Source organism: Thermobia domestica, unplaced genomic scaffold (assembly GCF_964235325.1).
Source record: "Thermobia domestica unplaced genomic scaffold, izTheDome1.hap1.1 HAP1_SCAFFOLD_873, whole genome shotgun sequence".
Taxonomy (NCBI): domain Eukaryota; kingdom Metazoa; phylum Arthropoda; class Insecta; order Zygentoma; family Lepismatidae; genus Thermobia; species Thermobia domestica.
The window spans coordinates 64,012-78,847 of record NW_027656583.1 but is presented as its reverse complement, the minus strand read 5'-3'; the positions used below and the strand labels follow the sequence as shown (position 1 = coordinate 78,847).

Genomic DNA, 14,836 nt, shown 5'->3' with positions numbered 1-14,836 from the left:
GGGTATGTGTCCACCACACACAGAGCACGACCAGGGATGCAACCGACGTCACATATCACTTAATGTAAACCACCATGTCCCTGCATGATGGGACAGTCGCTCCTGATAAAATTATGGATTTGCTTATGACTAAGAAATTTCACCATAAGCAAAATGTTGGCGGGCCGTTCACGGCTCCAAAGAAGTTACACTAATATCACATAAAACATTTTTGTATCTTCTCTGTTCTGTTTTTCTTCTAACCTTGCCTTTTCTTTTTTGCAGAAGGTACGAATATGTTAGTGCCGTTTGAAAAGGAACAGAGTTTGATCATAATTTAAAAATTGAAGTTCGAAAAGAAATTAAAGTTACATTGACCTGCTGCTATACGCGTATTTTATAGTGCTTCGTTACACGTGTGGCGGTGATGTGAGCTGATTTGAAATAAATTATAACCAATAGATTATTTACATATATAGAGCAAGAGAGAGGGATGTTGTCTCTTGCTTCCTGATATTAAATAACATTGCGAGGACTTCAAAAGTTAAAAGATTAATACCTGACGGCTTCTCTTTTATTATCCAAGTCTTACTTCCATCTTACATCTACTATTATAGTCTCTATTATACTATTTTCTGTTTGATTAATTACCATTCACTCATTTCTTTAACTAACACTGCATGTGTGCAGACAAGTCCAGAATCACATTTTACAATTAAATTAAAAATAGATTAAGTTTTCTCTTATATAAAGATAACCCCAAAAAATTCTGTCGCTTTTTCAAGTGTTGTTCCAAATTACGAAATTCTGTCAATCCTGGATTCAAGTTTCACTGAAAAACATACCCATTTTTTTTTTTTTTTAATTGTCCTCAATGTTTCTGTGTTTATGTCCCTGTCGCTTAGTAATATGAGAAACTTTAACAAATGTGACAAAAGTAAATGTGTTAAGAAATATATAAGAAAAATTAGTTCTAAAATAAAGCTGTAAGAAGGAAATAATGGAAACATTTCGTGCCTCCGTGTTCACCAAAAAATAAATGAAATAAATAAATAAATAAAATATTTCAGTTTAACGTCTGACAATTATGCCGTTTAAGCTAAGGGAAACTATGATTAAGGCAAGTGAATGATAATTAAATATTGGTGGAATGAGAATATGGGAGGAAACGAATACCCCGAGAAAACCCACGGACAGGTTGTTGTCCACCACAAACATACTTGGCCTGGGATTGAACCGGGACCCCACGCACTAGAGTAAACGCTCTACCACTGAGCGACCGTGCCCCTAGAAAACGAAAAGACAAAGATAAATGTGCATGTCCTCGGTGAACTTAAGTTCATTTCCCAGTGGGACAGCACCGAAAGCGCTGTAGTGGTTTAACTCCTACTTTAGTCCGTAGGGTCTCGTTCTATGTAATTTCGAAAGACCAACATATGGTAAAAACGAGTTATTTATTGAGGAAAGTTGTGAGTTCCTCAAAAATGAGGCAAAGTTTTATGTACGACGCTAAGTTTACAGGTTTTACTCTAGTAATAAATATTCTTGCGCTTTTACCTGGAAATTGAACTTGACATCACACCCATCAAAGACAACAGTACTTACTTAAAGAATGAGAAATTAAGAATCTAAAGCTGGTCTCCAGCTTATAGTGCCATTGAGAGCCAGTATGTTGCCCCCTTAGCTCCCTGACCAGCCATAGACTTATACTCTTTATATCAGTGCTGTTATTCAAAGCGAATTAACCGTACCTATCATGCTTGGACAACCTACTATACTGACATTGGAGTTATCATTACATAACGCAGGAATCCAGGTTTAAAAACAAAAAAGTGGGTGTTAAATATACATCATTATTATTATTAATCAGCCTACTTCCAACACAGCATTTACATTCAAACTTTTTATTATTATTATTAGCATATGCAGAAGTTATAACAATTCAAATAAATATTATTAAAATAATAACACCTGACCTAAAAATGCGTTTTTTTCTTATTTTCTATAATATGCAATGTGGTGATGTTTTGCAAACACAAATATGTACATACACTCATTTCATTTAACAAGCATTGAAGATCATATCACAACATACAAAAAAATTCATTTGTTACATATGAACTCAAACAAAACAAAAAGAAAAAAAAGGATACGTGAACGCTTAACGTTCGCTGACTTTTATAGTACCAGTGCCGTGCCGAGGGGTTGCGAGCGGGGCGCCGAAGTAAGGGAGTGCAAAATTTGAGGAAAATAGAAAAGAAAAAATGAGGAAAAAATACTTGGAATAATCCAGATCAACAGCAGTATTTGTCAGTCTAATATTTAATTAGACAAGGATCACATTGATGTATGTACATATATATAAAATGGAAGAAAAAAGTAATAAAAAGTGTTCAAAATCAACCAAAAGCAGGAATTATTTTTGAAAATTTTCTTACGCTTTGCGACAACCGTAGTGGCGCTTCGCGACTGGTCTGTCGACCTCATTCATATGTACGGTGGCGCCGTTGTATACTCTCGCCCCGGGGCGCTAATTTTTCACGGCACGGCACTGTATAGTACTCCCATATTAAAAAAAAAAAAAAAAATATATATATATATATATATATATATTCCTTCTAAAAGCTTAATTTGTACTGATAGAGGTAACATATTTATGGTACATATGCTTGCACGGAAGCCTTCAAAGGGGAACAATGAACATACAGCTTGGTTACGTTTTAGCTCCTAGACAAAACGTGGCCATCAATGTTTTTGTAAGTAAGTATATCGTACCTTTGAAAGTTTGTTTTCTATCATACTATTTCCAAAGCTACTTCCATTTTTCCCCTTCTTTTAAAATCCTATTAATGATCCACAAGTCCGGAATAACCTAAATATATGGTTTATGATCCTATTAATTGTTGGAAGCTCATTTGTACAGTATCTAAAAGGCATGAAAAATACTTAATAACATTTTGTAAGTTACTAAGTTATTGCAGAAAAGTTCCTTGTTACTACGTTATGTACAAAAAGTAAGAAACGCTGTTTTTTTTCAAAATTATCATATTGTTTGTAATTACAAAGTTATTTGCAAAAGGAAGAAAAACTGGGGATGCGTAGTGAAACCCCTCATTAGCCTTAAATTGGGCCACTAACTGCCAGTAGAAATTTGACTATTAAGTCCTCAATACCCACAACAAACGAAACACCTATTGTATTACTGCCCTGCAAAATATCATGTAAGAAAATTTACTTTTACTCAATATGACTCGGCGAATTGATATGTATCTTTAGACGATAAATCGTTTGCTACTGAACTGAAGAGAATTAAGTACTTTCTACTGTAGAGAGAAAAGCTTTTAGTTTTGCGGAAGACAGAACACATTAATGAAGTAGAGTCTATGATTTATCGTTATAGGCACAAGGTTCAATATAAACGATATAGGTATATTAATGCAGTTCTATCGACGGAAGCTTCAAAGTTGGAATTTATTATATTAATAACAAAATCATCAGAAGAAAATCAAATATTAATACTAATTACAACTTTATACGCTCATGAATCTTTGATCGATACAGCTAGTGATGTAAAATAGCTGGATACTGGTACTAAGTAGTTAAAGTAAAAATATACGTGTCCCAAGGCTGGTCAACTCTGCTCTCAGTTTGCCTGGAATTCGGAGAGATTCTAACCTAACCTAATGGAGCTGAGGCCTCCTGCCCACTCAGCTTGTTTGGAGCTTTGTGGATTCTCTCTTAGCTTGCATGGAGTTTTGAGATATTCCTAACCATAACCACCTAGCTTGCATGGAGCTTTGTGGTAATCCTTCCCTAGGCGACCTGGGCCTTCGGACACCTATTACACTAACTACTTGATGGATTTTGTATTGGTTTTAAGACTACACTTATAGTTATCTTGTATTATATTGTTTTATAACAAATAACTTTATAACAACAGGTTGAGGAAGAAAATGGAATCCCGTGTGTAAATTGCTTCTCTTTCTACCTTAGTAAGGTAACTTGACACTTTTTATTTTGTAACATCTTGTATCAACTCCATACATATTGAGATAATAACTGATTAATCAACCAAATGGAGTTAAGACTTACAGCCATTCCCCGAGAACTGAGTTACCTCAAAATATTATTTTTTACTTTCGAGATTGTAAAAGGAACACAAAGGAGGTTAAGAACTCTTCTTTGCGACCACTGTACATGGACTAAAACAATTATTTCCAGTGTTCAAAAAGATAAAAGGTTACTTCATAATACACTTGAATGAAATCAGCATTTTAAAAACCCACATTAAATAAATTGCTGACTTTGCCTTTCAAAAATTTAACCTTTAATGGAAGATCAACCATTTAAGAGGAAAACACAATGACATTATGAAAGCCACGTTGGAAATAGTTATGATTTGAAAACAAACACTGTTTACCACTCGTTCACATGGCTGATACAAAATACAAACAAACTGTTTTTTATCTTCTCGTAACACTTAATTTACATATACTCTTTCAAAAAATACATTCATTGGCAGTAATCTTCCAAGTTCATTTTACTTTGATGCGTCAAGAAAGTTTTATTAGTACAAAACTCTTTTATTCTCGAGGTATAAGCTAAAAACAATAAAAAAAATAAGATATTTTTGTCCTGTATTTCGGTTGTTACAAAAAGTTTTGATCCCTAATATTGATCAGTTTTTCCATTTACCAGTAAAATTTTCTTCCTTCGAATTTTACCATTTACTTCCGATATTTATAAAAATATGTAATGAACACATTGTAAAATCACTAGAATACGTGGTCTGTGTACTCCCTTTACTTTCATTATTTCAACTAATATGTAATAAAACTTTCAGAAAGGTAGTAATATATTCAAAAACAGAGAATACTTATCCAAAATAAATCCACCAGATAAGTCCAAGTATTGACTTTTTCGTAGTACGATTAGTATTCATTGTTTATTTGTCTATTACTGGAATATGTAAAATCGTTCGCATTCCATAGTATATAAAGGGTGTTTCAAGATAACCGACAACGTCTGAGAGATGATTCCTGACACCAAGATAAAACAAAAAGTAAAGACCAACTTGGATGCAGAAATCTGACATTTCGGAGTTATAGGCTGCCGAAAGCATGAAAAAATTATGCTTTACAGGCCAATAGTTCCAATACTATGGGACCTACCGTAGTTGAAGACTTTACATAGAAACTAATATGTGCGCTATCCAAAAATATATGTTTCAGAATCCGGCGGTACTCACGCAACAATTTTAATAGAGGGAGTTTGGCTACTGGCATGAACTACTCACTATAAAAATTGTAGTGGAAGTGCCGCAGGAGTCTGGAACATGGAAATTTGGATAGAGTGCATACTAGTTCCTAAGTGAAGTCTTGGCCCGGCTACGGTAAGTCCTATAGTATTGGAGCTATGGACCTTGAAAGTTCACCTTTTGCTACTTTTTGGCAGGCTACAACTCCAAAATGACGGTTTTCTGCACGCAGGTTGGTCTGTCTTTCTTTTTGTATTATCTTGGTGTCAGGAATCACCTCCCAAACGTTGTCGAAGTTGCTCTGAAACACCCTATATAAAAAGAGGAGATATGGTGTGTATACATATTCCTAAGTAGCAAGGGCAAGAAATTCAGACTAACAGATTACCGTAGTTACAACTATCTATGACATTAACATACTGTCCCAACTTATCCCAAGAGCATGATTATGCGTGCTGAAGAACGATCTTCCCTATTCTGCCACCGGAAGTGACCTGAATTTTTAACCGAATTTACGGTATTTCATACAGTGAAGGTGTGAAAATCGCAAAGTTATAAATCAGGTTCGTATGGAAGGATAAATAAATTTCTTAGAGAAGCGTTTGTGGTTATATGATTTAGATATACATTCTGGAAACTGGCAACGTTGCTTTGTCATTTAACATAGCGCCCTTTATCAGTGTCGAGCCTAAATGGAAGGTGTGATTGAAAACATTCCAACGTTTTTAGACTAAAAACCTCCGATTTCCAACGACTTTCCCTCTTGTTTAATTTTTTCGTGTCTCTATTCCTCCCCCCGAATGAACTTGATCTACGGCCCCGAACTTTAGATAAACCCGTTTTCTTATAGAAATGTAATGAAATATTTGAGTTTTACGTCCCACGATTATGCCGGCTTGGCTAAAGCAGACTATGATTATGAGAAATGAACGAAATGGTGGAATGAAAGTGGGAGGAAACGGAAGAACCCCGTAAAAACCCACATACATGGTTTGTCCACGGTGGGTGTCCACAAAGTTTACTTGGCACGAGCTGGGATTGAACCAGGGTGAACACTTCACCACTGAGCCATCGCGGCCCCTGTTTTCTTATAGAATCTCAAACAATAATCGTAAAATAACGTCTCTGTTTGTCACAAGAAATGCATAATAGGCAGATATTTACAGAAGGAAATTTATACCATACTGAAAAACAGAAAATGTCCATAAAATATATGGAAGAAAAATAAAGTAGAAAATAACACTTTAAAACTCAGGACGCGCAAATTACATGAACAAAGACGCTATTCGACTGCATGAAACATAAAATGAAATGATACAGGACCCTTCAAAAGTAGGTCCCTTTCGGCTGAAAACATTGTCAATAAATTTTGAATGAATAAACAAATTTTCTTTTCTATGTCTTTCTTCTTCGGTAAAGTTCGGTTCTGTTCGGTTTTTCTATTCGGTTTAGACAAACTTAATATCCAAAATTTTAGTTTACTTCAAAATGCAACAAGAAATATAGTTAGAGAAACAATGTTCCGAAACTTGATTATAATGTAATTCTTGTAAGTCAATTCTTACGTATCAAATATGTACACCATTCATAGTTCCTGTGTGGAAAGACCTTTGTATTCCAGATATGTCTGTCATATAGGCTGTATAACTTTCAGAAATATATTCTACAATGTTTTAATTATCCCTGAGTACTAATGTCCACCTTCTTCAAAGTACTAATGCTATCTAACAACTGTTGGATCTATTTGATATTTTATTAAGTACTTCAGTCAAAAAAAAAAAAAAAAATACACGGACTATGTAGATACCTGTCGCGAAGTAAAATACAACTGCTGGAAGAAAATATGCAGAAAGTATGCAAATCGTACCTTGTTTAGTCATACACAGTTTGTTACCCAGCATCGCTTCCTGATATGTGGTGTATCAATATGACCTTAAATGCTACAAAAATACTTGTAAATTTGTTCTGAATAGTTTCTTCCTTATATACACCAATTCGTGTGGTCAATTCACAACGAAATTTTTTTAAGCATAATACCAATGATAGGAATTATATACCTAGACTTATGGGAAGTGTCTATTCTTTAAAAAATACCTGATGAAGTGAAAAAATAGAAAGAAAAAAAAACATTTAGTTATTCACTACAAACAAAATGTTATAGTTCCTAACAGACCTGACATAGAAACATAACTTTCCAATAACGTAATTGAATTATTTCCACAATTTATATTGATAGCATTCCAATAAACTGAGATCTGCGTCAGTTACCTTGAACGCTTTAGTTTACGATGGAACAAGGACCGAAGAAACTAAGTTGTTCTTACAAGAAATTGAAGATTGCTTACATTTTCTCATTGTTGAAAGCAATCACTTTATATAGTCCAATTTTTAAGTTCCACATATAGCTGTGTGTATATATAAATTAAAAATTCTGGTAATTATGTAACTAAAATTGTATAGGAATAGGAAAATTGACAAAGTACGAAATACAACACAAAGTACAATGAACCTTTACATGGAAGAAACTGCCTGATTTTATCATTACACTGAAATTTCAGAAAATAAAATATATAAAAAATACACTGAAATTTCAGAAAATAAAATATATAAAAAACAGTCTTGTATGAATTCTTCGGGACTGACTCAATTTTTGAATTTATTTATGTCGTTTATGATAATCTTTAAACTAGGCAATTTTTTACTTAATGCAATACTGTACAGTCTTTCATTAATATATAAAACATCTTTTAAAAAAAGCGCACTCTAATGTACCAATAATTCTATATGAATCGATATTTTGAGTATAATTTGGTACAATTTAAATAATTCACTTATAGAGAACTTTGCTTTCTAAAAGGCGATCTTTCTTCAAGCCTTTTTTTTTTCTTTTTTTTCAATGGCAAGACTGCACATGATTTTGCATCAGATACTCATTTTTACTATATTTTTGAAAGATGCATTATAAACCCGCCGATCAACAAATAAATCTGTTCTCATAAATTCCGATTTATATTAAGTTTAAATATCATTATAAAATAGATTAATTTTAGTTATGTATAAAATTGTAAATCATTCCAAAAAATTTTCCCATTTTTATATGAGTAAAATTGCCTTATAAACGTTCCGAGATTGACATACATTAAACTTAGTTAACTAATACGAAATTTTGCAGAAAATAGACACATTGCCTTAAGGGTATAAACAATTTGAGTATCTAATAAGTTTTCGCTTCTCAAATTAGTACTCAAAATACGAACGCAAAACTGAAATTTACTTTCCAGATACGTATTTCACTTGGTTCCACAAGAACAATTATTGACACTAATATGAAATCTCTGATCTCTCTACTAAAACCGGAAGTGATAGAAATCTGCCACTTCCGGTTTTAATATTAATCATGAAAATATCACGTCAAACTAAAATTCTTTATGTGATGCACACGTGATACTACTACTTACGAGGGCGGATCGGAAAGTTCGTCGCCTGACAACGAAGGAACTGATTATTTTACGTTTGAATCCATTAACTGCGTAGCTATATCCGTTGGTAGTCGCTGTGTAAAATTTCATTTCTCTATTGTTTCAGGTGAGAAGTTTATAAGGCGGTAAGTCGGCGGAAGTGACGGAAATTTGTGACATGGAGAAAACAGAGCATCGAGCTTTCATTAAGTACCTGCGTGAAAAGAATTTAACACCACAGAAAATTCATGTGGACATAGTAGAGATACTAAGAGACTCCGCACCCTCGTATTCCATGGTGAGAAAGTGGGTAATTGAATTTACGCGTGGCAGAAATAGCATTGAAGATGAGCCCTGCAATGACAGGCCTTCAACGTCGACCACTACTAAAAATATCAATAAAACTTGTTAACTGATTTTGAATTATCACAGAAAGAAAATCCGAGAGAGAGCCGAGACTATGGGTATTTCCTATGAGCAAGCACAAAATATTATCACAAACGAATTAGGGTTTCCTAAGGTGTCTGCGAGATGGATACCCAAGTTGTTTTCAGTTGAGCACAACTGCAACCGACTCACTTTTTCCTGTAATTGTTTGGAACTGTTTCAAAGTGATCCGGAGGAGTTTATTGGCAGATTTGTGACTATTGACGGGACATAGGTGCACTATCATGCACCGGAATCAAGACAACAATAGAAGTAATGGAAACAACCTGGATCTCCTGCCCTAAAGAAATCCAAACAAGTTTTGTCGGCAAACGACGTTATGGCATCAGTTTTCTTTGGGATGCTACCCGCATTATCCTGATTGATTTCTTAAAAAAAGAGAACGTTTGTCAATTCTGAATACTGCTGCACCCTTCTGCGATCTTTGCGTGAGGAAATCAGAATTAAAAGGCCAAGAATGCTGCGAAGAAAGGTTTTGTTTCACCAGGACAATGCTCGTGTTCACACGTCCATCGCATCCATGACAGAAATTCATTCTTGCGGCCTTATTCACCTGATCTGGCCCCCTCGGACTTTCACTTCTTTAGAAACCTGAAAATGTTTTTTGGGGGGTCAGCGATTTTTTCGGATACTAAAAAAAGAAAGGTGCTGTACTGGGATACTTTGCAGGGCTCGAGAAATCATTTTTTAAAAGTGGTATAGAAGTATTACCGGAGAGGTGGCGTAACTCTATCTCGGTCGAGGATGATTATAAAATATAACTTATCCAAATATTTTCTAAAAGTCAGGCTACGAACTTCCCAATCTAACCTCGTATTATTATTATTATTATTATTATTATTATTATTATTATTATTATCGTATGCATTTACACTGCTCTGATTACCGGGAATTTGAATACAACCTTGAATAAGCGTAACATTGATTATTACTTCCAAAAAGAACCAAATTTGTGCAGGGTACTGAAATAGCGCGAAAACCAATTAGTTTTTACTCTTAGGCTGCTGTTCCAATCACTTCAGTCGGAAGACTAATTACAGAAATTACAAACGAAAAACAGCAAGCATCACAGAAATAAGTTTGTATCCGTCATTAAAAAGAAGAAGAAAAATTAACAGCTGCTTCACATAGATGCCGCGTTAACATATTTTCATTACTTGAAAACAATCCTCCGGCATCGTAACCGTGACCATATATTAACATTTTAGAAACGATTAGCAACAACCACAGGTCACAACAATTATATTATTAAAAACAAAAAGTACAGGTATAATACAACAATTGCACAATGAAAGAAATGACAATGTTGCATCTTCCCAAAAATAAAACAGGACTATGATATAAAATATATGATGTTGCTCTTTCGAACTCCGAGCTGATATTTTAAAAAAGAAAATTCACTCTCTCTCTCTCACCCACACACTTTCAATGAATATGACATGTATTTTGTGTATACAGAAACACAAACGAAGTTATGTGGTGGAAAGAGCAGTAACGTTTATATATATTTTTAATGTTACCGACTTAAGTAACGCCACAAAACACAAACTCTTGCGTAAAAGTTTTAACTCCAGTATACAATCCGAATTAAGCACCCAGTAACTTTCACAATGCGTTGAATAAGATGGCATCTACTTATGTTTTACGCTACTCTAGTGATCAATAAAATCCGGATTGTATACTGGATTCCATTACTCTCACGCGATAAAAATTAAAATAGAGTAAACCATAGATTTTATGGACTTCAAATCAACGGCTTAGGATTTAACGAATAGTATTGGATAATGTAGCAAATTTAGTTGGGAGAAAGGAACTGTTGCGGCCCAGATTTTTTAAAGGCACGGCAACTGATGCGGTTCTATAATATGGCAGTGATTTGTTCACAGAATAACATTGTCAGAGCCATTGCTTGTTCGAGTTGTAACTTCGAGTACATTCGTGATAATTCGTGCGTATGACGGTGATAAGATACAAGAATCAGTCGTGTCTGGTCCTTAATTAGAAATAAGAGTCCGTATGAACAACAGCATCGAATCGAGATCTTCAGGTCTGGTAGTGTTGTCTTGTTAATGAACATTTCAGACAATTACGATATAAAATGCAGTTGAAAGGAGTCTTTCCTGTTGCTAATATGATATGTATATTAAACCTTTTCTTTTTACATTATACAGTACAGCATCAAGTATAATATCTTATTTTAAATACACATTGTTCATAACAATTCGTGATTTTACAGACAGCTTTTCACCGCAATTAGTTCACTAAAAGAAGGGTTTACTGTACTCAAATTAATGTGCGGGTGCCTTTCGCAACATTGTTTCAAAATAATATATCCTTACAAATAAAAATAAAATAAAATAAATAAGACAAATTTTACAATAAAATAAATTCAATGTACTTGTGTGTATTATTTGTACTTTTTCAATATGTATTATTTCAACACCTTGTGTAGCGCTGCTGTCTTTTCAGAGAGAACTTCAGCCTTCAATATGAATCGCTGATATTTACGTGTACCTTATCTCCATTCAGATATGTTTGTTATCTCCCTATTTCCATCCATATGTTTGTTATCTCCTTATCTCCATTCATGTTCGTTATCTCCTTATCTCCATCCATATATTCCACTAAAACGATACTCAAAGACACTGCAAGAAAATTCTAAGAACTTCAACTCTTCACTGAAAAAAAAAAATGTGGGCTAACCATGAAATAACTTGTTTTTTCTCCCCCAAACTTACTTATTTTTCTTAAGATTTCCTTCCACTGACTTTCACAGTTGTTTTAGTGAGATATATGAATGAAGATTCAGAGATAAACATGTAAATTTCAATGATTTATATTTAAACGTTAAGTCCTCTCTGAAAAAAAAAATGGTGGCAAAACACAAATGTATTGAAATAACATAAATAATACACACAGTATGTGAACTTTATTTATTTACTGTACTATACATAAAGGCGTATAAAATGAAAAATTTAACGTACTAGAAATTCTAGTTCAGTGATGTGTTTTTAAGGCATCAAATCTAATCATAAAATATGTTTGACTTTAGAGATGATGCTACCCTGTAATCAGTGGCGATAAAATCGCCTTAAGCTCCTCTCACACCGCACCGCGGGGTCTGTGAAGCCGTTACTGCGGCCATTGTGATGTTAGGTCGAGGAAAAAAAACTAGAAACTTAATTTAGAACCACGCGTAAAGATGATCAGAATGCTGATATATACCATCGTAAAAATATGATATATATATATAAGCGTTAAAAAAGAACATTTTCTAAGCTTAATGATTAAGAATCCGGTTGGTACAGTCCGTTTCTTCAACCGAAGTGCAGTTCCTATATGAAGAATGCCGCCTTCATATAGGCGGCTCATGCCATAAATGAGTCATCGTCCGAGGAATCTTGTGGGAAACACCCCCGATAACTAAATGGCCAACCAAAACAGTCATTTCAAACAATTGACAGTAGCTTGTCAACTCCACGTGAAGTCTCAGTTGCCACAGTTTCAAATGCTGTCCTTTAAGTTAGCGTTCGATTTCCTATTCCAAAGACCACCTTCCTTGTTTTTACATTGCCTGACATCTGCTTCATATTACCCGTAGTATTGGGAAGAAACTACAGAAACAGTGGGTGTTAAGACGTTGCAACCCCGCAAATGCGATTAAAAGAGGTTTGGAGAAGGTTAAGGATTCTGTTGTAAAAAATCAGCATGGGAACTTGAAAGAAATTTGCCGAACTGCACTTCTATTGACTAAACGTACTATATTAATTGTCCCTATTAGTCATTACTGTGGGTACCCTCCGAAGAATTTTACAAATAAAACAATAAGAAAATCACGTTTCAGACATGATTTTCAACTATTTTAACGTTTTTAAAACTCGTTCCACCACATGTGTGCCATTTATGTAACCACTGACATGTACATATGAACAGACAAAGTTTTCACGAATTACGCATTAATAAATTAACTTTCGTGAATCATGGTGCACGGTTTACACTTTTCCATTTTATTTTAACCTACTACCTACTTAAAAAATGCGATGAACTCAACCATCATATTAAAATTTCAAACATTTCAAAAATATATAATATTACTTTTTTTTTCATTAAAAAACATTCCTCTCCTACTTTTTTCAAATACAGGTCCCCTAGTAGAAATACACAGTTTGTGCTTAACATACGTACAAATATTCACATTTATATGACACAAGAATATATATATATATGTACGTAACAGCTGTGCAGTTTGAACAGCGTACGATTAGAAAAACAAACATAAAAATAAAACAGTTGTTTAACAAAATGCTCTTTGGTACAGTTTTCATTTAATCTTCTCTCTCACACTCACTCCATTCACCCGATTGTTCTCACTACTCTTCGCACTTAGATTGTCCGTTGTTCGAGTTGTTCTAGGAGGACATATAATTGGCAGAATGGTGACAGCAAAAACACCCATTATATGAAGCCACAAGTACATATGACTGGAAAATTAAAACAGAAAAAAAGCACATTAAAAATATAAATTTTGTCAGTAATAATTAAATCGATGGTGTGGTTATACAGTAGACTCCAGAGTAGCTGGCCTAAGGTGGCGGAAAGGCAGGATGGATAACAAAAAGAAAGAAAAAAAAACGGACAGGCCAGAGTTCTATGAATAGTCTCCTCCATAGTCACTACAACTTTTCTTCATTTTTCACCCATTTTCAAATTTTCATTGTAGTACAGTTAAAATAAACATTCAGCATACCCCAAGAACAATTTACGAATACAATACGGTACGTACTGTAATGTTATATCAGGAACAGCTGCAAGCGTACTGCATGGAGGTCCATTACACACTGACGAAACAATGAACACGGAGCAGAACACTGTTCTTTTCGTTTCACAGCTTGTATTTTGCACACGACACGTAGGAGGATCGTAGCAGACGCCCGCTTCCAATGTCTTGGCAATATTGCTAATGCAACGCCTTGTCTTCCTCATTTAACTACGATAAAAGAAAACTACGCCGGATAGTCGCGAGCCGGATTCTCGGGAGTCTACTGTATTTTAATAAGTTTTACTGAACTGAAAGAACAGAGAAAGAAACAAAAAAAAAAGTCAGAAATGTTAATATACTAAAGTTTGGAGTAACGAAATATGTATTTAACATCCGGGACGGGTATTGTAGTAGCTAACACCAAAATGGGATCCTATATATTAACTTTCATAAATAGTAGTGATACAAGTTGATTTTAATTCGTATTCTAAAGTACAGGAATAGCACGAATGATTTCCCCGATTTCATTCGCATGAGGTGTTAAAAATTTCTATATAAACGGTACTGAAACATACAGCATAAAAAGGGGAACTCACAAAGTTTCGTTTCAGGTATCGTGTGATGCCTGGGTAAACTAGTTTGACCAGGGGGTGATAGTAGTTAGAAATGGCAGCGACAGAAGAGGAGAGTATTACACTGCGTCCTTGAGTTCCATGCAAAAAGATCACTAATCGCTACCCAAAGACATTTCCACACACGATTTAATAAGAAACCATGAAGTGAAAAGAGAACATGTGATTCGTATTCCAAATTTACAACAACTGGATGCCTTTGTAAGAAGGAATCCACGGAATGATCATCTGTTTCCGAAGATCGGTGTCGGATTAGATGCCCTCCTCGGTCACCTGATCTGACTCTTAACTTTTTTCTTTGAGG

General features: G+C 34.5%; 1 protein-coding gene across 1 annotated transcript in view; it reads right to left on the bottom strand.

Annotated features, from left to right (window-relative positions):
* Positions 1–1,880: 1,880 nt before the first annotated feature.
* The window catches only part of oys (lysophospholipid acyltransferase 6), a 65,418-nt gene continuing 52,462 nt past the window's right edge, over positions 1,881–14,836 (bottom strand). The window contains exon 11 of the mRNA XM_081747923.1: positions 1,881–13,622. Coding sequence (XP_081604049.1) covers positions 13,463–13,622 — 160 coding nt within the window. The 3' untranslated portion in view covers positions 1,881–13,462. The remainder of the gene's footprint in view (positions 13,623–14,836) is intronic.